This window comes from Athalia rosae, chromosome 3 (assembly GCF_917208135.1).
Source record: "Athalia rosae chromosome 3, iyAthRosa1.1, whole genome shotgun sequence".
In the NCBI taxonomy this organism is placed as follows: Eukaryota; Metazoa; Arthropoda; class Insecta; order Hymenoptera; family Athaliidae; genus Athalia; species Athalia rosae.
In genome coordinates, this window is record NC_064028.1 from 634996 (window position 1) to 659656 (window position 24661).

The 24661-nt window shown below is 36.8% G+C and overlaps 5 protein-coding genes across 6 annotated transcripts; 3 read left to right on the forward strand and 2 right to left on the reverse strand.

The window, feature by feature from the left end:
- Nucleotides 1-215: 215 nt before the first annotated feature.
- LOC105685423 (protein KIAA0100) lies at nt 216-8477 on the forward strand. Its single transcript, XM_012399482.3, has 14 exons — nt 216-354; nt 445-571; nt 668-859; nt 935-1186; nt 1277-1438; nt 1519-1731; nt 1802-2069; nt 2137-2359; nt 2419-2537; nt 2615-2935; nt 3010-3443; nt 3526-6919; nt 6986-7203; nt 7268-8477. Exons 1-14 carry the CDS (start codon nt 296-298, stop codon nt 7550-7552), a joined length of 6267 nt encoding a protein of 2088 aa, XP_012254905.2. The 5' UTR covers nt 216-295; the 3' UTR covers nt 7553-8477.
- LOC105685429 (sesquipedalian-1-like) lies at nt 8261-9664 on the reverse strand. The gene is made up of 2 exons (XM_012399489.2): nt 9188-9664; nt 8261-9104 (listed from the first exon to the last, which is right to left on the reverse strand). The coding sequence occupies exons 1-2, from the start codon at nt 9479-9481 to the stop codon at nt 8748-8750; spliced, it is 651 nt and encodes a 216-aa protein (XP_012254912.2). The 5' UTR covers nt 9482-9664; the 3' UTR covers nt 8261-8747.
- Nucleotides 9665-9937: 273 nt separating this feature from the next.
- On the forward strand, nt 9938-11970 carry LOC105685425 (corepressor interacting with RBPJ 1). Its single transcript, XM_012399485.3, has 6 exons — nt 9938-10151; nt 10288-10382; nt 10493-10743; nt 10815-10947; nt 11024-11155; nt 11242-11970. The coding sequence occupies exons 1-6, from the start codon at nt 10080-10082 to the stop codon at nt 11642-11644; spliced, it is 1086 nt and encodes a 361-aa protein (XP_012254908.1). The 5' UTR covers nt 9938-10079; the 3' UTR covers nt 11645-11970.
- Nucleotides 11971-12361: 391 nt separating this feature from the next.
- On the reverse strand, nt 12362-21582 carry LOC105685424 (ribosomal protein S6 kinase beta-1). Of its 2 annotated transcripts, XM_012399484.3 has the most exons (14): nt 21264-21582; nt 21050-21090; nt 19830-20004; nt 19633-19716; nt 19421-19554; nt 19279-19341; nt 18853-18981; nt 18663-18753; nt 18461-18577; nt 18213-18344; nt 18012-18119; nt 17749-17927; nt 17625-17673; nt 12362-14861 (listed from the first exon to the last, which is right to left on the reverse strand). In XM_012399484.3, exons 1-14 carry the CDS (start codon nt 21348-21350, stop codon nt 14838-14840), a joined length of 1413 nt encoding a protein of 470 aa, XP_012254907.1. In that variant the 5' UTR covers nt 21351-21582; the 3' UTR covers nt 12362-14837. The 2 variants fall into 2 exon arrangements, with proteins under 2 accessions (XP_012254907.1, XP_012254906.1); XM_012399483.3 differs by having other exon boundaries at nt 12362-17673; nt 21264-21577.
- Nucleotides 21583-21716: 134 nt separating this feature from the next.
- Nucleotides 21717-24109, forward strand: LOC105685526 (RPA-interacting protein-like). The gene is made up of 3 exons (XM_012399690.3): nt 21717-22027; nt 22282-22501; nt 22569-24109. The coding sequence occupies exons 1-3, from the start codon at nt 21920-21922 to the stop codon at nt 22904-22906; spliced, it is 666 nt and encodes a 221-aa protein (XP_012255113.2). The 5' UTR covers nt 21717-21919; the 3' UTR covers nt 22907-24109.
- Nucleotides 24110-24661: the final 552 nt, after the last annotated feature.

The window sequence follows — 24661 nt, forward strand, 5'->3', positions numbered from 1 at the left end:
ACGGGCCAGTGTCAGATCAGGTTGAGTTGTGCTACAACAGACAGCTGTCATGAATGTCAAATGTGGCGATAATTCCGAGTTATTCATACGAGCTGAAAGTCTCAAAGCATGACAATATCTGGTCATCGATTATACGATCTACGATTAAACATGATCGATTTTAATTAATAACCTGGTTATGGGTGTGTTTCGAATGATTAATTAATACCAGTGATAACTAGGGTAGGCCAATCATAATAGGTTATAAATTTGTAAATAATTGTACCCCGCTGATGAATTAATTTGGAACTCCAAAATGACGGGACTTCTTGCACTTTTTCTCATCTGTTTATTTCTTTACTGCAATTTTACGTGGTAAGAGGATAAAATTACGCTATCGTAAATGTTATCCATATTTAAAGTCGTAACATTTTGGAGTACATAAGTATTTATTTTGTGACTCAGGGTAATACCAAGGTTACTGGCGTGGTTGGTAAAACGGCGGTATAAAATCCACCTGAGAGTCGGTCACATTTCCTTACCCTATTTCATTCTCCGTGATGTTACTGTCACCAAAAATGGCTTTACTGTGGTAAGATAGAAGTGCATTTTTTCATATCAATACCTAACAATAGAAACCTAAAACCAATAATACACTGAGCATTGTACTAATTTTTCACTTTTACAGCAAATCGATGAAATCACAGTACGCAGTAGCTTGTTTAGCAGTGAAGTAGCCAAACTGCTGGCCGTAGTAATGCGTGATGTTCGTATCAACAAGGATGTACCAGTGCAGCCTATTTATACCAAAAAGAATTTTGAAAAACCACTGGATTTCAGGAACAAGAAGATACCACCAATTATTATCACTTTTGTTCAGGTATTATTCATGCCAGAAACAATGTATCAAGGTAGGAGACTATTGTATTTTTACATTAGAGTGTTATTTCTCTAGTTTATGGCTGTTCATGTGGAAAACCTGAGCCTCCTTGCGCTTGGGAATGGATGGTTGGCTAATGGAAGTGCAGAGAGTCTCAGTTTAGATGGTAGTGTCGTCCATGGAACAAGAACTCTTCTTGCATCTGCTGCTGTAACTGGTGGAGCAATGAAATTGTTGCGTCATGCCTCAGATGCTTGTTTGGCACAGATCAGCTTTGCAGGCAATATTGAGGCAACACTAAAGGCCCAAGGAGAATTATCTGTAGAGGTCAATATTTTAAGTATAGAGAACTCATAACACTGAAATTCATAGAGAAAATTCTTGCGCAATTTTACACGCAATATTTTGTACCCATAGAAATTGTATATTGGCGTGACTCAAACAGAGGGATCCGGAGGAGCTGGTCTCCTGCAATTTTTCAAAGACCGAAAGACGTTGTCGCCTACTAAATCGCATGGAAATGCAATTGGCCAGATTAGTGGAACACTGCTAGCTCGACTGGCTCCTATCATACCAAAAGTACAATAACAATATGGAGAATTGAAATCTAAATAGAAGAATGATTGTATTAAGTTCTCAGACCTTGATCTTTGTTTTAGAATATGACTCTGAAAATGGGAAATTCGTCGGTAATTGCTGGTAGAGAAGATGGTGGGCGAGTGGGCTTAGAAGGGACGATGAAGGGCTTACATGTAAATGCTAGATTTCAGCCAGCGGATCCTCAGTTATGTTTGGCAGTGAAGTTGGATGGATTATCGATTCGTGGAAAGCAGCCGGTTCTTTCTCTACGAACATTATCGATAGATTCAAGGGTAAACCTCAGATTCGAGCAGCTGTATTCTCAAATCTAACATAGTCGATAATATTTGCAAATTCTCACAGATGGAAGAAGATGTTTTACGCATATCAACTCAGTTGCGCAATCTTTCTGTGACATATGACTACGTGGACTGGGAGTTGGTATTACCTGGGTGTAGTGGCGAGATACCCAATTCTGATGTTGATTTATCATCGAAGGGAAAATTACCTTGGCTTGAAGTACGGGCTGTGACTGAACTCTATGAAGGAGGATTATTTGTTAAACTACCTGAAAATCAAGAAGCATCATGCGGTTTATCCCATGTCAAGTTTTCGCTGGATAGAATAGCAGGTAAAATATTCCTGATAACTTTTGGAAAAGAGGTGCACTTATTTACCAATTGACTGTGGTTTGTCAGACAAAGTCGTGGAATGGAACACAGAGCTGTCTGTCCAATCTCTCCGATGGACTTTGGAGGGTGGAGATGGAGGTGCTCCTGGAACTTCTCATAGATGGGGCAGTCCACTATATGTTGGAGTATTTCTGGCTACGACTCGCACAAACGCTGTTGGAGTGTTTCTCGATGAGTTGAGAGCTGAATGGAGCCCCAAACTCGCTAGATTTTTAGAACAAAGCTTCAAGTAAGTACCTGTGATTAGACCTCAACGATTTATTCAGTTTCTGAACTCTTACGTTACAGGTACTATAACGAACGCAAAAGAGTTTTACACAGTCAATCAGATGTTACAAAGAAAGAAACGACCCAATTCAACTTGAAAATCAGAAACTGTAACTTATTTTTCATAGCTGAGAATGAATGTAAGTGATTAATTCTCTGAACTTAATTATCACCATCCTAATTGGCAAATAACTCAATAACGATCGCCATATTCCAGTATCCGTAATGGTGCGCCTAGATTCGTCAAGCTTGGAACATAGCTCGGAGCACCTCATCGCTGTTGCAGAAGGTGTCTCTGCAATAACACTCGATAGAAATGAACCTGTGTTGTGTGAACATGCGCAAGCTCTGTCGAGTCCATTCCTTGCTCTCCGAAAGTGTAAAGGGGCCATCACACATAATAGTATCAATGTGAGTCTTGATGAATCAAGCTTGGTATGGAGTCCTAATCTCCATCTTAGATTACTTCAGCTCTGGCAAGAGGCTGCAGATTTCAGAGCAGTAGCATTCAGAAAATCAGTTAGAGCTCCAACCGCAGGTGAGTCTCGAGCAAATGGTATTACAAATGACAAAACTTGGGATAATTAATCTGTTATTGATGGTAATTTATAGAAACTCCAAAGCCCGTGCGATCGATAGATCTGTTAGCAACAGGTGGTACAACGTTGTCAATCATTATATCACCTAGGCATTTTCTTGAGCTATCTTTGGATCAATTACGCTGGGTGCAAGGTGAATGGAGATTCAGCTACTTAAGAGCTGCCTTAGATGGTGCCGATATTCTGACAGTTGAAGGAATTGAGGTGATCAAAGTGCCTGAAAGCGAAGAAGTTCGTTTAGAAAGAGCAAATAATGAGGGCTTCGAACTTGACTGGAACGTGACATGGGCCGTTTACATAGATTCCTGTAAGGCTTCTTTTCCACACGAACATCAGTGGACAGAAGCAATACAAAACGAGTTGATTAGTATCCGAAAGTGGTTGAAAGAAATTCATGCAGGGGAACCACAATTGGAGAAGCCACTGCCGAGTGACTTTATAATTAAGGTGTTCAGCTTGTGTTATTGGGATACAGAATAATTGATCAGACCTTAATTGAAAGCAATCATTTTATCGGAATGATTTTCAGGTGAAAGAATGGACTTTTGAGGTGAAAGATGATCCTTTTGAAGTACGTCTACGAGATAACTATGAGCTTTTAGAAGATGAATACAAGGAAAGTTTAAAACGACAGGCAATGTTAGATACTAAAGTCCAAGGGTTGTGTAGAACACATCTGATACTTCCTCAAAGTAAGGTAGAGGAGCTCTATGCCAGTTTAAATAAAAAAAATGCAGAAATATATGTGCAGAGATGGAAACAAATGCAGCGCGCTGGTCCTGTGAGAACTCGTCTTTGTGCTTGGACGATGCAGGATCTAGATATTATGGTCTTAGTTGATCCCACAATTCATGGGACAGAAAAAGCTGTTAAAGCCTTCAGAGAAATAGATCCAGAAACACCATGGCCTGAAGATGGTCTTGAGTTTAACACGCTATGGGTTCGAGGTATTTCTGTAAAATGTGCAGAGTTGAAATTGCAGCTACGTGACTTTCCGCAACCATTGTTATTAGTGGAAGGCCTAAGCATATGGGGAAGATTAGCCGGAGCCGAAGCTCTCGCTCCTCCACGGGCCAGAAGAACCGTCAGAATCGAAGTGGGAGCTCCCTGGGATGATATAGTCGTTGAGCGAGGAATGACATCTATGAAATACTACCACGATTTGAACTGGGATATCGATAAATATAGATATGCTTTTGGACCCTGCTGGGAGCCAGTGATTGCACAGTGCAATCTCAGTTTTGAGAAGATCAATCATCCCTCAAGAGACCCGAGTCCACCACTTCCTTTTTGGGACAAGATGAGACTATCTTTCCATGGTAGATTGACTCTGTGTGTGAAACAACTGACTATTCTACTCCATGCTTCGCTCGATCCTTATAATACTACTGAGGAGATGGAATTGACTTGGACTGGCTTGGAGTTGGACTGGACTCAGGGACGAATAATCATTAAGGGTGATTTGGACGTCTGTGTAAGGACTGCCAGCAAATACGATGACTGCAGACTTCTACATTTGCCTAATGTCCGAATGAGTATTAAATTAGCTTGGGTATGTTTGGGAGATCCTCGTGACCATCACACTGCCATACCCTGTGCTCCTGATAGGTTACCAGAATATTCAAGCAATCAGGAACATGATTCCTTCAGGGCATTTAGATCTCAAAATTTAAACGTCAGTCTTGCATTGGAAACGAAACCTACGGGATCCCCGACCTCGACCAGTGCTCCAATCGCGCTACTTTATGGAAGTACCTTGCGTTGGTTTGAGAGCTTGAAATTTATTTTGTCTGGAGCTACTAGACCGACGCGGAAAGGTCCGCTGTTTAAAAATATAAGACCGAGAAAAAAGCAATTGAGCAGACACTATAGAAAAGTAAGACTGACCTTGGCATTCCACAGATTTCATGTGAGTTACTGGATGTCATCGTCGATGCAGCGTGGCTTCGAAGTTACCGGAGGTAGAGTAGGTTGCAGTTCTGAGCATAATTTATCCCTCTATCCTATAGACGATGGTCTGCGACACAGACCCAGAGCCGAGTGGTCAGTAATTTATATGAACTGTGAACTTAGCGATGCAGAAATTTGGCTTCAGAGAGCTCTGCGAGAGGACAAGGAGAGTGCTGCTTTAAGACAAAAGGTTGAAAAATATTACTGCTTGAGTGTTGCAAGAGTAAGTTATGGAAGAGAGGCAAAGATAGCTGGTGTATACGGGGATACGCCGACACATAGACTAGTAGTTCATGATCTACGGGGTGCTTGGACGAAAACGAACAGAGATGTGGCATTTGCACTATTTGATTCCTTTATTACCAGTCAGCAGCTGAAAAAAAATCTCTCAACTGCTGCGCTCAAAGGTTTTCACAGAGAGAATACTTCTACGCCAAATAAAAATAGAATTAGACCTGTCGATGGGCAGAGCACTCCGACTCAAATGACCCCATCTCCAGCTACCAAGCCGCAACAGGGGGAAGCTGCTGGAATGTTGCAGAGACTGATAGCAGAAGCGGCCAATAAGCCCAAAGCATTTAGCGATGACTTATCTGGCCAAACTAGAGGACAGCAACTCCGTGGATTAGCTGCCTGCCACCAAGATGACGTTACTCACAAGAATTGGTTGATTGCTCTGGTCAATAGTCAAGTATTATTGAAAGGAATCGAGACACGTGGTTATGTTATTCTTTCTGCAGCAAAGGCAGAAATATTGCAAAGAGTTCATAGGCCAGTTTGGAGGGAAAGGACTTTGGTCTCAAAAACTACATGGGTTGGATCTCTAGAGTGTATGCAGTACTATGCCACCGTCAGCGCTAATATCGATGACAATATTGACGACAACATCATGTGGTTGACACTCGATAATATCCAGGAAAAAGACTCCACTGTAATAGCAGAACTGCCAGATGTTCCTGCTCTTGTAGGATCTGGACAAAGTGTGGGAGGAGTCGTGAGTCAAACTGTTGGAGGTGGCGGTGGCTCCCAGCATCAACTCCAGAGAATAGTTTCTCGCTGTAAATGTGAATTTTTTTATGTCGGTTATGGCCAGTCTTTGGATGCTGGATGTTTAGACGAAGTTCCACCTCCACCAGGAGAAGAAGTCAGTCCTTGGGAACGCAAAGAGCTGTCTGCGGCTGACGCCTTCACCTTGACCCACCATGATCTTGACGTCTGCACAAACTCGTTGCAGTACGCTATGATTTTAGATATCGTAAATAATTTATTGCTCTATGTAGAACCCAGGAGAAAAGAGGCTCTGGAACGGTTGCAACGAATGAGATTTCAGTTGCAGCTTCATTCTGTTGAGGATCAAAAACGGCCTATACAACAGCTCCAGAACACCGTGCGCGGTTTAGTCGCCAAATTGAGGAGATTAGAGAAGGAAACTCATCTATTCCAGAAAGCTTTAGCTGAAGAACCAAGTCCTGAGTTATTGGAAGAAAAAGAACGATTAGAAGCACGAGTTTATGAATGTAAAGAGCAGCTCAATGCTCGAGCTGAAGAATTAGACGTCATGTTAAGCTGTTACAAGGAAACGACTGCTCCCGCTGCTGCCTCGACCACACTGAAAGACAAGCCAGCAGCAGTTGCCAGAGCAGCCGAGATTTGCTTCAAATATGCACAATGGAGGCTTACCGATGCCGATGGCCTGTTGGGGATTGCAGATCTTACTCTGAAAAACTTTCTTTATACCAAAACCAGCAAAACCGATGACTCTGTTGAACATTTGTTAGAGTTGGGATATGTTATAATGACCAATCTACTTCCAAATCAAGTTTACACAGAGGTTCTAACTCCTACGGAATTGCAGAGCAATATGCCAGTCGAGAGACAAAGGGCTCTCAGGGTGTTTTGTCGTGAAAAAGCTCCAGTGGCAGGAATATCTGTGAAGGAACATTTCGAAATAAATGTAGTCCCTTTGACAATAGGTAAATTCTTTAATTTATTAATTGAATCTAAACTTGTATGTTAATGATGTGAAACAAAAATTCCAGGCTTGACAAAGAAGTTCTTCAATACCATGCTGAAATTCTGTTTCCCTGGAAGAGATCCGGAGGGAATTGAGGAGCCTCCAGCCCCACAAAGAGATTCGTCATTTTATGTACCAATGGAAAGACGTGATGACGTAGAAAAAATGAAGGAAAGGGCAGACAAAAACAAGCTGTTCATCTATATAAAAATCCCAGAAGTTCCCGTTAGGGTTTCGTACAAGGTACCAAATAATATTGCTTTATTTAAAAAATTTATGCTGATGGCTGATAAAACTCGATCAATAGGGAAACAAAGAGAAGAATTTGGAAGATGTGAGAGACTTTGCGCTGGTGATACCTACTCTGGAATATCATAATGTCACCTGGACTTGGCTGGATCTGTTGCTAGCAATGAAGAGTGATTCCAGACGGGTTATTTTGAGCCAAGCAATAAAACAGAAATTACAAATCAAGCCACGAGGTCCACAACAAAAAGCACCACCACAAGAGGAGGATAAGGCCCGTCTTTTGCTCGGAGCCAGGCATCTTCCCGGTGATGCACGTAAAAAGAGTGTTTTTAAGTTCAAATAGTAATTCCTACCCGTTCAAATCTTACAATACGTTCGTCCTCTTCAATAGTAGTTTGATGGATAATTTTACCTGTTGGTAGTGCTCAGGATTTTCACAATAATTCCGTATAATCACTTCAATGTGTACAGTGAATCTAAATTATATTCTTTGTTCTTTTGGAGATATATTTCTTCGGATTTCTAATTGGGAGTACTGTGACTCCAAGGCTATAAATTCCTAAATCTTGCCAGTATCTAGTTGGAAGTTATTCTTTTGATTTATTAGCAATCCTTGGTTGTATTGTACGTCTGTCGAGAGAATGAAAGCAACGTAAAAAAAAAAAAAGTTCACCCAAATTTTACAATAATAATCCAAATGTTCAAGAAAATCACCGATCTAATTACACTATGGCGTACAATCATGCCGTTTGAGATTTCATACAGCCAATCAACAATGGATATCACGCAGAATTAATTCACTTGACTAATTCTGTATTGATACCCTTAGTATGAGATTTTTTAAACAATTTTTCTATTTAAATTGTGGCTGTCCATAGAAATACCGATGAAGGGTAACTTGAAATTATTTATTACGACATTGAATATGACTAAAGTCTGCAATAAATGAGAAACCTGAACTTGATAAATTTCCAGTATTTTTGTCAGTATAGAAAGAAAATAAAAAATCAAATTTCATTATGCACAAAGTTTTTTTGTGATATTGTAGTCATGGTTGTTTTGTAGATTTATTTAATTTTTTATCTTAGAGCTAATAACGTTTTATAATCAACGACTTATCACTCTAATGCTTTCTGCTCATGATCTTCTCGATCATATACTTTTTGATGGAAATTGTTTTAGTGAAGTATGATTGTAGCACAGCAGGCTGTTGACTTATTTGTTAGATTAATATAATATTGAGTAATAAAGTACTTATTTACAGAATAGATATATTTTCAGTATTCATTGAGTTTGTGCTCCTAACCAGAAAATTTGAAACTAATTGTAAATATAAGTAACACGTGCTACTACCTCCTATTGTCACGTTTTTTAGATTCTATTTGTTATCCGAACAGTATAGAAAACTAGGAGACATTGAATAAATAACAATTCAATCTATTGATTGAAGGAGGAACATGAAGAAGTTTTATGAATATTAGTCAATAACTAATTTAACGCAATTATTTACATTATAATTATTTCACACCTACCTATATTCATAATGCTATCAAGGGAGCTTCCATGCTACGTTTAGAGTGCCGCCACTCATTGAGATCTGCTAAAATTCTCCTACCATAAGCTGTGTGCAATTCTCTAAAAGTGACTCTTGTTCTTGGTATATTTTCAGTTCTACCTGGAGCAGATCTGACGCTTTGCGATCGATGGTGAGTATCTGGTTTATTAAAAGGATTATGCCGATGCCTGGGTGGGGCTTTTGGCGATTCAGCAGGTAGAGACGTAGCAGTAGTATCTTCCTCTGCTGCATCTAGTTGTCGTTGTAATTCCGCTACCATCAGCTTCATGTAATCATAGCTTGCGCAGGCTAATGCTTTCATCCATTGCTCCATAGAATCCTGAAATATAGTATCAAGAACCTTGTATCTTTACTGGTAGAGATCCAACATCGGACGTGATTTGTAGAAAGTGCTTCGCCTACTTGTGACTCGGCACCCAGGGCATAACTTCTGTTGTTTGGCCCGTGAAAAACTATCTTGAAACCGAATTGCTCTTCATCTTCAGCTAGCTCAATGGTGCAGCCTTCAAGAACGATCATGCCAACAGGTTCTTTATCGCCACGCCGATCAAAGTAGAATAATATATTACCCTTGAGGACAAACCAACGCCTCGAATAACCACGATTTACTTCACCCCGTTTATTTAGCCACCCCTCACGGTCTACGGGGGTTGCCGATGTTGCAAATGCAACCATATTTTTTTCGTTTATTTTCATGGTGTTAAACAAAGGTTTGTAACTTTGCGTGAAGAGAATCGTTTTGAGCCCTTAAAGACCCTAACGAAGTCTCTACATTCGCAGGTTATGCAAAGCTGTCAGATTTTAATACGCTACACGATTCCGTGTATGGAGATGGAGCCACAGCAAGTGGAGTAGGAAAGCAGGGATGACGGTGAAGTGAGTGGTAGTGTCATCAGTGTCATTTTCAAACATTATTTTTTTCCGTTTCAGAGTCATATCAAGTTTTAAAATCTCCTAATTAATAAAAAATAGTACAATGTTTCGCTAATTTATATATGTTTTTGAAACTTATGAGATTCTTTGTAAAGTACTGAAATAAAATTATTCCACAATAAAAACTACATTAATAAAATTAAAAGGAATAAAGTTGAAATTAAGTACGTAAATGACCTGACTTTTTAGTTTCAAAAAATGTCGATTGTTCCAAGTGGCAGTACTTTGGTTTTTCCCAGGGTGAACCTCATCCGAGGGGCCTGGGATTTTCAGCTCAAAGTCGTGAAATTCATAAAAATATTAATCTCCGTGGTTGTAAGTTTATTTTTCAAGCCAATAACGAAGTTGAAACCCGTTAGCAATGGGGAAGGGATTCAATAATTACATGTGCAAGAAATTCTTCCACCCTGCGTCGAGAGATAATTTAAAACGAGTAAGTATTGCCGATAAAATTCTCACTCTGTGGTCTTATTGTTTCATCTCCCGTCTCTCCGTGATACACTTGTCATTTTCCATGGGCTGTCATTTCTCATGGGATTATCAACTAATTGATCATTTGCATTCAACAGGTATGGATGGCAGAGCAGCAGGCTGAGGCATATAAAAAAAAGCAAGAAGAGTTACGTGTACAATATGAAAAGGAACAAGACCTCCACAATAACAAGTAGGTCTCAAGTTGGATGTTTCACACACATACTCATACATACAGAACTCAGAGTCGAGGAGTATTATCATGATATGAATCCGCTCACTACTTTACAATTAAATTTTCAGGGCTCTATTGAGTAAGGAAAGCAAGGACAAACTCAGTGTTAATTTTATGTATGAGCCACCACCAGGAGCTAAAAAAGAAAGAGAAAAAGAGGACAACGAACCAGAGTACAAGTTTGAGTGGCAACGGAAGTACAATGCACCTAGAGAGAGTTATTGTAAAGGCGATAGCGAAATTAGAGATCAACCATTTGGTATACAGGTCCGTAACGTGAGGTGCATAAAATGCCACAAATGGGGTCACATCAACACAGGTAAACTTGTTCACTATTTTCATATTTAATAACGGTGGTAGAAATTATATAAGTCTAACTTGATTTTCCAGATAAGGAATGTCCACTTTACAGTCAAGCTATGAGCGTTGTATTGGCTAGTGCACAAACTCAGCCAGCTTCACCAGCTCCTGATGCTCTCATATTAGTCCAACAGATGAGGGATGATGGACTGGCGCTAAAGAAGTGAGCGTTTATACAAGAACAGTATTTCAATCACACTAAAACTTCTTCAAAATTCATAAAACCCAAACCTTTTCAGATCAGCACTCGATGCTCAGCAGCATCTTAGGGTACCCGAGCATCAGGATTTGATGGTTTCGGAAGACGAGGAACAATCTGAAGTCAATTTTCTCAAATCTCTTTCGAAAAAAGAAAAGAAAAAACTGCTCCGGTACGTTTATTTCATGAATGTTGTCAGACATCTGACTTGAAAATTTTATTTTCTGATTTCTAACAAGTCATTTAATATGGTTTCAGAAAATTACAAAAGCTTGAAAAGCGAAGCAAAAAAGGAAAAAAGAAGAAGGCAAAGAAACATGAAACCAAGTCTAGCAGTAGCGATGAGAGTGCATCTGAGAGTACAGATACAGAGAATGAGAAGAGAAAAAATAAAAAGATCAAATCCAAAAGGGAATCGACGTTGAACATGGACCATGTGGATAATCAAAAGGATCCAGAAAGACGGAAAAAGAACGATAGAAAAGATGGGAATAAAAAGGACATCAAATATAGAGTTGATGATAGAAATCGCGAAGGAAAAGAAAACCATAGAAACAGATCTAGTAAAGAACATAGCAGCGGAAGAAAGAGAAGTCATAGCGAATCTGATGAAGATCGGCACACACACAGAAGAAGAGAGGGAAAAAAGAAAAAATATTAATTACAACCAAGTCAACCTAGAATGTACAATTCATCATGTTCTTGTTTTTGGACATAAGGCCCTAGGATCCGTTTGTTAGTCCGTTAAAAAAGGACATTTCTATTTTTCGTATTTTTAATTATGATCACTACTTATTCTATTGAACTTTTCTGTAGCCTGGAATGTTTCTGAAACGAATTATTTGATATCTAGAATCACTCATTTCTACCGTCTAAAATTCTGTACATAAGTAACATTTCTAATACACGTTAGGAGAAAAATAGCACTACAAATATACAGCTCTGTACCAAATTATTAAATTTTGAATAAAATCCAATCCCTAATAATTGGTATACATATACGTAATTGTTCGGGGGATTTTCGATATTGGGAATGGATTTAGCATTTTGAAATATTTTCCATATGTCCCTCGTCAACAATTTTGCAAATTTACGAGAATAATTAGAAATTCTAGCTTTCATGGGTTCTAAGATAAATTCCAAGCATATCATATTTTTAGTAGAATGAACGCTCACAGAATGTATCTCAGCAGTTGTACATATTACATACATACATATGTATGTAATATGTATAAAAATTTAACAGCGGTGTAGGCATATACAGAAACAATTTTAAAAAAATTGAAGAATGTAACAATCATTAATTATTTCGGGAAAAATAGTTTGCAGTGGTCTTGCAAATAATTCGATAGCCTCAATTTAAGTAAAAGATGTTTACTTAATTTGGCATAATGTTTAATTCCTTTAATTGACAAAACCAGAACATAAACACATTCCTGTAAATTTATAATTTACTTACAACACTACCGGAAGCACTTGTATATGTAGGGGCAAAATTCCTTTTTTTTCATCAAATCAAAATATCCTTTTTGTAAATTTTAAAATATCATTTGTCACAATATTTTTATAACATTTTTACAACTTAGGGTTTCATAACTCAATCCCAATAATATTATTCAATAGTCATTCACCTGTAAGCCGCAACACTAATTGAATGTTGTTACTATTATTATTATTATTATTATTATTATTATTGTTGTTGTTGTTGTTGTTGTTGTTGTTGTTGTTACTATTATTATTCGTTTTTATCATTTTCTAGTGATGAAATTAATAAGACATAGCGTAAATAATTTCTCCATTATAAAATTATAAAACAGATTCAGATTTAAATAAAATTCTGATGTAAATATTAATATTACTTTCTTATTTAGTATAATCATCAGCCATTGATAACATAAAAAATTACTTGTACACTTGTCATCATTTGAATCAGCAATGTTTTTGAAATTATATTGGTATTATTTCATCTTATTTTGAGGTGATCAGTATTTTTGTACATCAATGAATAAATAAGCCATTTGAACGAAGTATGATAATAGTATGGTATACACACCACATTGCATATAAGACTACAAGCAAATGTGCGTTATTTAAGAAATAATATTCAATTACGACCAGTTTTAAATTAAGAACTTCATCGAGGCTCTTTATGATAGAATAATATCTAATATGAATCAATACTTCCTAATCAACTTCTAGTATTCTAAAATTCTAGGATTAGTAACAGTGTTTTAATGTTAGTGATAAAGTATTATTTTATTTGATCTACAATGAACGACAAAACAGACATCTGCCCAGAATAGATAGCAATTTATTTCCCTTAATTCAGACACGCATTATTGATAAAAAAATTTGATAGAAAACAAAACGAACCAGTAAATGTAATTTGTCGCTCGTCAGCTTGAGACTGAAACCAAATTCTCAAACACCAAAAAACATTTTGATGCGAAGTAATATTTATGTATGTATAACTTCTTACAGTTAATTATTTCCCCTTATTTTTTTACAATTATTACACTACTTTATTACAGTACCCTTGACTATACTAAAAAAATATGAATCAAACAATGATTATTTCGTTTACTTTTCTTCTTGTTTGTATCAAATTAACGCACATTTATTTGCAGACTTATTCTTCTTTATTATATTTAAATTATCTCAATTGCTATTGTGGTACTAGCTTAAGAAAAAATTTCGTTTTCCAGGAGTACCATTCAATCTTTGCTTTCTGTAGGATTCATTAGAATGAAAATGTCTTCTAGAAAAATGTTCAACATTTCATAATTCATTATTGTAACAATGTAATTATGCGTCAAAGAGATATCCAAACTGGTTATTTGTGTACCTTTTAAATATCAATTCACAGTTCAACAGCAAACAGACTACTTAGCAATTACAAATAACAAATCAAAAGAATTTATAAAATCCAGTTAGGCATTTGTATAAAAATTGTTTGTTACAATCTCACACCATTCATTTCCTGCAAGTCATGCGGTGTGTATTATAACACTTTAATTAAAACGACATCTTCATCATTATTTCCACTTAGCAACAATGAATCCCAAAAAAGGCATAGCGTACATTTTGAATACAATATACATTATAGTCCATTACATTAATAAAGTAGGCTTCTAAATAATAACATAATATAAACAATAGCATTGACCTAAGCAAACGCCACTGCTAGGGCAGTATGCTCAGGACAGCACAGCTTCTTATAAACAAAAAGTCACTCGAGCCAAACAAACTGATGAAATAAGTGGCCTGCAGCTCACAGTAAGATACTAGAAAAGAAGATTAGACATTTAGGAAGGTGAAAACTCAACTACTTTTTTAATATCGATGACAATTTCAAAGGATTTTAAGCATTTATTTCTACTGGTAATGTTGCCACATGCCACTTTAATATCAATAATATACTATGATGTAAAAGCAAACTGCTCAGTGTTCATTAATATTGTAAATTTTTTTTATACAAACTTTATGGCCTTAGTATAATGCCATGATATAGGTATGATAAAGGATAACATAGTCGATCCACCTACTAGTCAATACATTTCGGACACATTGTCATGGTAAAATTACATTGATCGCCTCACATCAGTGGCAATGTTACTCATTATGACAGAAATCTCATCCGGTAGCATGCCAGTAGTGCAGTAGACAATTCATTTTAAGTGTTCCTCCATTTTTTACCAAGTTATTGCTGTACTTACGTCAGAAATGATAAACCAGTAGACAACTTGGAAAGGTGGTGTGAAAGAGATAAAATTCTGGTTCGTAGGGCTTTGCTAGTACCAGGATTTACTAGATACGATGGAACTGATTCCGTAGCGATGGTACGTTCTAAATTTTTATTGTACAAATTTCCAGTAGCCCTACAAGCAGAAAAACGTATGTATTGGATAGATCGAGAAGCACAGATTCTAAATGGTTTTCCATACGTTGTGCCCCACTGATTTGCCACAGTTTTTCGTCACATTAAACTCTAAAGCAAAATGTATCGCCGATCTGCAGGGTGATTTAACTAAGGGAAAAATCACACTGAATTCGACAATGCTACGTTCTTTGACAATATAATAATTCTGCTCGCATTTCACTAGAATCAAATTTTCGTTTGTAGAGCCTTTTTTGAACTAGGAGTATTGCAAACAGTTCTTTCGTCATTGATATACCTCAATAATTATTCCTTTCTCTGACAGATCAGTGTGGTACCATTTTATATACATTTTAAATAGAGAATAATTTATTCTCTGCTCTAATAAAAGAGCGAATGCGTTTTATTCATTTTATTCAATAGCAATTTACGCTTCATTTCTCGATGTATAAGAGAGGTTTTAACTCAGCGTTATACTCAACGATTGACCCATTAAAGGAATAATGTGTATTCGCCGTATAACGCGTTTGCCAGTAGAGGTCCACGTTACGAATATTAAGTTTGCTGTGTTCTGTCATAATTTTCAGCTATAATTTACGATTTCCGGTAATCAGAAAAAAGTATCACCAGTCATGATTCATTAAATGCAAGTTTAGCGCTAACAATCGGCAATTGCAAAAAGTATAACTAGGTACAATTCTTGAGAAAATTAAAATAATGTTAGGCCATTTAACTGAGTAGAACTAAAAATCTCTGTGCACAATCTTGCAATTTATGTTTCACCATCTCATTTTAGAGCAACGAAATTATGAAGCTATAATAATTCATCTAGATAGTAGTAGCATCAACTTATCAATAATTATATAGTATTAAATGCCTATATCATTATTAGGTTGCTTTATATTTATTTATCTATAGCAATTCAAGAGTGTTGTAACAAGACCAAGTATTTTACGAGATCCAAGTAGCTTCATCAAGATTCAAGTAGATAGGTATAAATGTAGTGGTATTAAACCATCCAAATAATAAATCATATTATACATCGTTAACTCTGTAGGCACGTTTTTAGTTTACTAGTAAGAGTCGCGTTATTATTATTCATTTTTTTTGTTGTCTTTACAATCTTTACCGCAAAGCACGAAATTATAGACAAGATATTGTCACTTCACTCGAGATATGCGTTCTTCGTTTTTTTCTTTTTTTTTTTATAATACAATCAATCATTATTCTTACAATATTATTAATGTATATACTATGTATGTATGTAGTTAGTTATGTAAAAGGTAATGCTAGCCGGCTATGGTGGCTGGTGAACACTTGGGCAGTCTGAAGTCTGAGTGAGTGGTTGTGATTTTCATAACTCGCGGTCGTTACAAGTTCATTTATCGTTTTACACAGATTTCCAGTTCAGTAGAATCAGCGAGACAGATACAGAGTTCAGTTGTCACCTGTCGTCGCCTATACTTGCAATTTACATAGAGGTGTGAAAAGAAGTGCCTCATTTGACACAACGTGCAGAGACTTCTGAATGAAAGTTTGTCCAACCAGAAAATGATAAGTACATATAACGATAGTTATGTTTTTTTCTTAGTACTTTCTGATGAACTGTTGTTCAATACCTTCTAATTTACCTTTGTCACGGTTGCATGTGGAGGGAACAAAAGCAAAATTAATTTAGCACTCTTGTTTTTGTTTTCTTAACGTTGATGATATGATGACAATCGATGATAGAACAAGACTTGAAAATAGTATGCACACAATTGAATGACCGACTGACGAATACAGATATATCTACAAAGAATGTGCGATTGTGAAATAAAACACGAATTTGTACGGAAAAAAGTTGCGATGGAAACTGCGGTAAATTCGTAGTCAGATTCTACTGAAATAGTTTGACTGTGGCGGATTACTCTCACTTAATGAACAGTTTGTGTGGAACAAGCTTCAAGCCAGTGGCGGAACAGCCGCAGCAGCCTCAGGCCATAATAATTGTCAATCTATAATCTTAACGTTCCTCGGTGTTCGTATGTATATACCTATACATATATATATACATATATATATATATATAAATATAAATAAATAAAATATCTCCGAGACCGCCTAGATTTACAGGGTATTTGCATTGCTTATATACATAGCATACATGTGTATGTATGTATATATGTATATAAATATTTATTACTGATTTAAAAAAATGATTGTAAAACAAAAAACGAAAAAAAGAACAAATAATGGACTGAAAAAGAAATATTTCCAGGCATCACAATCAATCTCTTGTCCATGATTCTATATTTGAAAAGCTGTCATAATTGTAGGCCTTATTTGGATCTGTTCGCAGGCAGCACCGCCGCTCTTCAAGCACAATCTCTTAACTAATATATTTATAATTATTTGTTATAGTTAATTTAAAAAAATGAATTAGCTAAATGTTGCTGCTGGGCGGGTATAGCGATTCGCGTGTAATTTCAGCCCTCAAACCAGCGCCAGTGAATCGCATTGACACCGGGATCGTTAACCTAATGATAACGTGAAAAAGCTTCATGTTTGAATAATGGCAACGATCCGTCTTAAATGACAAATCACTCGCTAATCGCTATCCTGTACTCTTGTGGCATGTTATCCACAATTTTATTACAAGTTTCCTGTCATTTTATAAAACGCCTCTTTTAGACTCTAAGATTGGTCATAGAAGCCCAGCAGCTGCGCACGAGCCAGTACTATTGCGCTGTGACCACTATACATGACCTGGTAATTGGCCTACCTCCATCATTTCTGCATCTTCCATGGTATTGTGGTCCATCGGGTGATGCCTGAAAATAGGTTGTTAATATTTACCAAGAACTAAATATCGCGTGCAAGGCATCTAAAAGGATACAACCGCTTACCTATGGTGCTGGAAGTGCGAGGTAGGGTGCAGATGATTATGAGGTGTTCTTGGTGAAAAGCTACGTAGGCTGCTGCTGTGACTACTGCCAAGAACACCCTTTCTCGGGCTCCTGGCTTTGACAACACGTGGTTGCGTATACATTTCTTCCAGCACACTGGGTGCGACGTAGGTGAAACCCTATAAGCAAAAAATATGTTGGCATGTAAGAATCACGAGTGACGAAAATCCAAAGGAAGAACATGGCTGCAATTAGACACATACCTGAAATACCATATTGGCAGACTCGCTTAGTGTAGACTCGTCAGGAGAATCTATTGGTGTTTGCCTGGTGAATTTGGTGTCGAACTGTGAGACATCATCCTCAGAACTCTAGAGCGCAAAGTGGAAAATACAAACAGTGTTACATACGGGAACAGAGATGACCCTGAAATTTAAAATTCGGTCATGATATAAGTAGCTCACCAATGATGGTTTTATGGGTGGTTCCAGTTTACGAGAAGCTACGTCTTGCCAGTTTATTTGTTTGAAGAATTGATGAATTCTAATTGCATCTCCATCGCCGGGACCAGACCCTAGCCTTTGCTGTACTTGTCTCTAGTTTATGAAAAAAAGTTGGCTAATAAATATCCATGTCATCAGGTAGACAAAGCTGGAGTACATATTTTGAAAGACATAAAATGATTGCTGATTTTTTGCTTGTCGACAGTCACCTTTAGTAATTTACGAATGAGATCTCTAGCGTCTGAGGTTAGGTATCCTGGAAGACTTAGTTTCCCCCTTAGGATTTTTTCAATAGTCTTCTTTCTATTTTCAGCAGTGAATGGCGGCTATATAATTCGAAAAATGAAAATCACCAGTTCAGTACGTATAAAATCGATGTAATTTTTACGTAATTAAGGAAATGTAACTTACAGCACCAGTGAGCATATCGTACATCAGTGCACCAAGGCTCCACCAGTCCACTGCTTTACCATGCCCACTCCTCGTTAAGATTTCTGGTGCCCTGTCAAGAAGCAGTGATTACATAATTCAGAATATTTTCAATCTATAATATGTAATTCTTACTATTCACAAACTACAGAGCATACAGCTTCATACTCACATATATTCTATGGTTCCGCAAAATGTGTGCGTGACTATCCCTTCCTGTATGTGTTCTTTGCATAATCCAAAATCGGTCAATTTCACATGTCCTTGAGCATCTAAAAGGATGTTCTCTGGCTTCAAGTCCCTGAAAATTGTAATAAATAAAAACATTGCACGTTGAGGAAAAGAAGGCTGAATGTGCCAGACGTCTACTTATTTGAAAAAATGAATAATGCCTGCAACCGAAACATTTTCGGTTATATGAAAATCAAAGAAGATAAGCTTTTTCAAATTAATAATTTTTCATAAAACCACATAAAAATATAACATAGCGGTTTATTATTAATTCATCTGGGAAAATGGACGCATGATTGTGTCAATAATGGCAATGTTTGATCACATGAAATCCGAATATTGAGTGACAACTTGGCTGAATGCATACCTGTATATGATTCCTTGAATGTGCAGATGTTCCAGGGCCAGTATAATCTCAGACAAGTAAAAACTGTGATAATATTAAGTAGTTAAAAAATTGGTATCGTGAATGTAAATAGCAAAACAAATTGAAAGTATATCGGGCTTACCAGGCAGTATCTTCAAGAAATATTCCTTCACGTTCTAAATGCATGAACAGTTCACCGCCACTCAAATATTCAAGAATCAAATATAGCTTGCCGCCCGTTTGAAATGCGTACATCAAATCAACTATGAAGGGGTGCTGAAAATCAGATAAAAATTAATTTTCAGTCAATAAAAAATGATTGCAGTCGTAATAAATTTGCAAGAGCAGGCTCACCTTTACAGCTTCCAATATATTTCTCTCTGCTTTGGTATGTGCTGTGTCTTTTTGGTTTCTAACTATTGACGCTTTACGTAGTACCTGTTGAAATACAATAGTGTAATTCTATGTCGAAGACGTAAATACAGCAGAACGAACAAGATCGGCCAGGCTTCTTAAGGATTATTTTGTTATTTCCTTATAAATTCACAAACCTTCATAGCAAAAATTGTGCCGCTATCTTGACCAGTGACCTTACGAACTTGGAAAACTTTTCCATATCCTCCCTTTCCGAGAACTTTACGTAGTTCGAAATCCTGGGGACCAGTCTTTTCCTTTCCTGTATTTACATTTTGTTCGGACAATTGGACTGTCTCCAAATCTTCAGACCTAAGAAATATGTTGTTATCAATGCTTTTGCATCATCTGTTGTTCTTCCGATGATCCTGAATCAATGTTTGCGATGTAAGGCATTCAAAAATTATCCTTATGTAATTGTATCTCTGATGAGATTGAAAAGTGTTGTGAAAGATAGCATTTGTCAGCAATTGTATCAGCAAAGCAGGACATTGATATCAGAAGATAAGAATTATACGCGAATCACTAACCCTTGAGAAAAATAAAATTGTTGGTTGAGCATGAGACTGAAAGTGAATACAATGCAATTTACTTTAGTTAATTTTGTTTCCCTTTCTTTAAATGGCAGTATAAACACTTAGTCATTGGGGTCATTTAATCCTTTGTGCGAGTAATTCCATAAATAGATTATTTCTGGATAGACTCTGACTTTAGATAAAATGTTGAATTTTAATAACATTGAATTTACGTGCATATGTATATATTCCTCAAATTTGTTTACTCATCAAAAGTTTACCCAGGCCTACCCCAGTATTGGTGCATAATTAATCGTTTCAATGATAAAATTAATGCCTGAATTGGTTGGCCAACTTGATTAATGACGTAGTTTTGTAGTTGGGGGAAAAAAAAAAAATCACTCGCACGCTGATGCAAAATGGTCTCAGAAACTCTGTTCTCTGTGTTTCTAGTAGAAAAATGAAAGAAAGACTTTTGTCAACAGTACAGTAATTGGCGTGAGAATGAAATATGTACAAGATTTTTGGTATAATTGGTTATATTGTGAGAGCGAAAAATTGAAGACAAAACTCAGCTATACTGTAAAGAATTGAAAACGAGGGTTATGGTACTAATAGGAACGTAGATTCCATATGATTAACATACAGCAAGTGGCTTTATAAGGTTATTTAAATTAGTAAACACAAAACATGCGGTTTATTGTTGGTGAGCTAATTCTAAAAATAGACGTTAGGATTTGAGGTATTTTTATTCCTAACGCATAGTTTTGATATCATAAATGTTAGAAACATATTGTCAGCGTGGTTTCGTAATGGTTGAAAATGATGTGTGGAAAACTTACTCGATTATAGCATTGACATTGGGATCATCGTCGTACTCTCCCTGTAGGCAATAGAAAGCATGGTTAGGTTTAAGGTCGTCGCATTACTTGATTTATTCTAAGTAAAACTAGAATCTATAATAAATAGTCTCCAGCTTGGTAGAGCCCCGTCAGATACACGGACGAGATTTGGTGCAATTTCATTTACCGTGCTTCAAAGCTACGTAAAATTTACCTCTCCAATCTCGATGACATCGTCGTCCGAATCATCCTGGACCACCGTATCAGCGTCGTGTAACTCTATATCAAACACTCCTGCCATTCTGTGCGTACAGATATCACATTAATGACACCACCGTGGGTTCAAAATACCCTTGACGAACCGACCGATCAGAAAATATATAAAACAATATTGTTACACAGGGAATTGAAAACTTGTACCTCGGTGACCCTCGGTAGTCGCAACTTCTATCACGTCCACTCTACTGCTGTGCACTCACCAGTCACCAAACCACACCACACCACACCGCCACCAAACCATACTACACTTGCTTGGAACTACTCTTTCCACCACACCTGCATGTGTGTGATTTCCCCGCGATAGGGTTAAAAGGTAGACCTCTGGGGGCGTCTGAACGACTCGAATTTCGAGACTACAGTAATCGACAACGAAACGGGTCGCCGCCGAGCTTTCCAGCTTTAGACCCACACAGTGTTTGAAGCTTAATCACGACGTGGCGCTGTATGTGCAGAGGACATTCTTTTCGGTGTGATCACTGATTTTTATACCGGGGGAAATAAAAGATTTACGAAAGCAGTGGATGGTTATTGAATGTTGACAGAGCGAATTAAATTCTACTCAACAAATTCAAGGTATTATCCGATTTGATTATGGCTAATCTTCTACTAAGTCCCACGGCGTCCCCTAAGTTGAAGAACAGGGAAATGGCGAGGAAAATTAGAGAAGGTTCTCCTCAGTTGCAGGAAGTACTGAGGCAGGTTAGTACAGTATTTTATTTTCACTCTTTGCCCCAGTGACCGATCCTAGTGAAGGTCTGACCCACTTGTACTCGTCAATGGTTTCGAGTTTATGAATGAAAGTCAACCTTACGTGTGTTCGCGCATTTGTGGTATTCATGTAATGGAGCGTTGAATACTTTGTTACTTAATAGCATTACAATTGTTTTCATTTTTTTCGAATTATCTCTATACAAAAGCTCTCTAAACCTATTAATCGTTCACCAAAACTTTAGAGATGCAGAGACCGAATGCGACAAAAACGGGGACAGCTATTCAATAGGTGTAGATCTGGCCTTGGTGAAAACGAATACGTCCAAGAAGTGTTGACAGAAATTGTCAGAGAGGAAATGAAGGATCTTGCTGCGTCAGAGTGGAGTGGTTCTACTTCACCCACAGACCTATTAGATCCAGATCAAGCTGTTGCTATAGAAGATGAAATGCTTGCGGAGCAAGGTAGGCTGTCTCAGAATTGATGTCCAGGTATGAAATTTTAACGACACGCGCATTCTTATTCTTGCAGAACTGTGGATAATGGAAGAATATGAGCGTCTAGCCCAAAATGAGGAAGAATTGTTAGCTCTGTTTGCAGAGGAAGGAATGAGTGATGGAGTCATCTGTCCAATTTGCCAAAAGACTGTTTTATCAGAGTATCTGGACTATATAATTTGCAATTTCTGTGGCTTATCTCTACCCTCAGTTGTCAGCATTACTGATCTAGGAAGAATTATAAATGACAATGTACAATCTCATGCAGAAACTTGCCGCGAAGTTCCAAGCTTTACGGTAACACAAGAAAATAATAATAACTCTCTTTATTTAATATGCCAGAGTTGCACTGCCCTCTCTCCTATTGTTTAACGCGATTTCTCAATTAATTACAACTGTTAAATATACTCGAGGTTGTAATGGATATCGAAAAAAATCGATCTGTGAAGTTGACAGAAATAAGTGAGTGAATCAGTCCATGACCTTTGAGATAATAAATTCTTGTGTACAGGAGTATTGTAAAATATTTAAAAAAAAAGACTTCAGAGACGATTTCGGGGCGGTGCCCAAATGAAAAGAAAATTGTTCCTATGTGATATACTGCCTTAATTATTGTTATCAGACGAATTTGTAGAAAGATAAAACAATGAACTCTACAAGTTGTTTATTATAATATAATTCTTTACGTTGTTTCGTCAAGAAGTCCTATTCTTTATTTATGTCGTATTCAGCTCCACTGCTTCCATTGGTGATTACTAGGCTTTTTCCGTTTATCACAATGGATTGTCTTTCAATGAACTGATCAACAACTCGATGTGAGTTTTACATGATGTGAAGCTTTATTGAATATTTCAATTTGTGTATTACTATTGTTAGTCATAATAAAAAAATGACAAAATTTTAAGCCCATGTTTCCTGAATTTTATTTCTATTTATTAGCCCCAATTTTTCACCAGCAAAGGGTCGGTAGCTCGTAAAAGTGGAGTTTGGATTTTTTTGTTTTGTTTTTATTACTCTTTAGATATAACATTTGGATAACAACTAAGTGAGTGTTTATGATTATATGATACATATTGTACAAAACAACATCCCTTCAGTTTATAGATTTTTACCATATATTGAATTATGATTTAAATGGTCTTAGAATTAATAAGATTTATCGCGTTTGTTACTATAATCCCGCAAAGATAAAGAAAGAACACCAGACAAAGATCGACGTGAATTTGTCTAATGTCTGGCCTATGTAAAAAATTTGTGTGCAGCTGTTGCCTCTTCATTATCTACGAACGTAGATTTAACTTTTAATTGGCTCCGAAGTATCATATATTTCCATTTATGGAGTCCTACTTCACCAGTGATTTTAATTCAGGCTAATTCTGGAAATATGTAAATCTAGTTCAACTATACGGTGGAAATGTAGGAACTGATTCACTTATAACGTATAGTTATCACTTATTCATCCACACGTGATACAAATCTAAATGAAGTTTGCATATCGTTATCGCTGGCAAGGTTCGAATATAAGTACCATTTCTCATTGGAAATTGAAATTAGAAAGTGCGAAAAATAAAATAAGAAAAATCCTGTTATGATCGAACGATATGCAAAAGTCTTTTACCTGTCAATTCTATCTAGCAACTAAACCATAATAAATGATTTGTACATTATCACATGAAATTTTGTAATAAAAAATTTCATATCCGTAAGATTAGCAATTTAATATACGTATTTTTTGTATTCATGAGCAAACCTTGGTTATGCATAACCAGCAATTTCATTACCCTACGAATCATCATTTCGTGTCAAAAATATTTTTAGCGAAATTGCTTTGTAGGCACATTTTGAAATTTGTTTTATAAGGGTATCTCAGCACTGTGTTAGTAGTGAACTAAATCAGGCAAAACGTAGTTAATATATTCTGTTCATAATATTATGTGTAACGTAATATCTAAATTCGACCCATCATTCGCATAATTATGAGAATATAGTTTGCTTTATAAAAAAACGTCTATACTCACACCATTTAATAAAATTATATCGATATTATAGATCAGTTATATGTTTCGCGAGCTATAAAAAGTGAATTAACCGCATGAAACATGTAACTGGCCATTACCTCTGATCATA

What these genes read in the sequence shown, in the direction of transcription:
- LOC105685526 (XM_012399690.3), top strand. Translation starts at nt 21,920, where the DNA reads ATGGCTAATCTTCTACTAAGTCCCACGGCGTCCCCTAAGTTGAAGAAC. An exon ending in TGCAGGAAGTACTGAGGCAG is followed by an intron (nt 22,028 to 22,281) that starts GTTAGTACAGTA and finishes CCAAAACTTTAG; the next exon opens with AGATGCAGAGACCGAATGCG. An exon ending in TGAAATGCTTGCGGAGCAAG is followed by an intron (nt 22,502 to 22,568) that starts GTAGGCTGTCTC and finishes TTATTCTTGCAG; the next exon opens with AACTGTGGATAATGGAAGAA.
- LOC105685429 (XM_012399489.2), bottom strand. Translation starts at nt 9,481, where the DNA reads ATGAAAATAAACGAAAAAAATATGGTTGCATTTGCAACATCGGCAACC. An exon ending in CCCTGGGTGCCGAGTCACAA is followed by an intron (nt 9,105 to 9,187) that starts GTAGGCGAAGCA and finishes ACTATATTTCAG; the next exon opens with GATTCTATGGAGCAATGGAT.
- LOC105685423 (XM_012399482.3), top strand. Translation starts at nt 296, where the DNA reads ATGACGGGACTTCTTGCACTTTTTCTCATCTGTTTATTTCTTTACTGC. An exon ending in TGGCTCCTATCATACCAAAA is followed by an intron (nt 1,439 to 1,518) that starts GTACAATAACAA and finishes TCTTTGTTTTAG; the next exon opens with AATATGACTCTGAAAATGGG. An exon ending in CCGTTAGGGTTTCGTACAAG is followed by an intron (nt 7,204 to 7,267) that starts GTACCAAATAAT and finishes CTCGATCAATAG; the next exon opens with GGAAACAAAGAGAAGAATTT.
- LOC105685424 (XM_012399483.3), bottom strand. Translation starts at nt 21,350, where the DNA reads ATGGCAGGAGTGTTTGATATAGAGTTACACGACGCTGATACGGTGGTC. An exon ending in TTTCTTGAAGATACTGCCTG is followed by an intron (nt 19,342 to 19,420) that starts GTAAGCCCGATA and finishes ATATTATCACAG; the next exon opens with TTTTTACTTGTCTGAGATTA. An exon ending in CACCCATAAAACCATCATTG is followed by an intron (nt 18,120 to 18,212) that starts GTGAGCTACTTA and finishes TTTGCGCTCTAG; the next exon opens with AGTTCTGAGGATGATGTCTC.
- LOC105685425 (XM_012399485.3), top strand. Translation starts at nt 10,080, where the DNA reads ATGGGGAAGGGATTCAATAATTACATGTGCAAGAAATTCTTCCACCCT. An exon ending in CGAGAGATAATTTAAAACGA is followed by an intron (nt 10,152 to 10,287) that starts GTAAGTATTGCC and finishes TGCATTCAACAG; the next exon opens with GTATGGATGGCAGAGCAGCA. An exon ending in GAAAAGAAAAAACTGCTCCG is followed by an intron (nt 11,156 to 11,241) that starts GTACGTTTATTT and finishes ATATGGTTTCAG; the next exon opens with AAAATTACAAAAGCTTGAAA.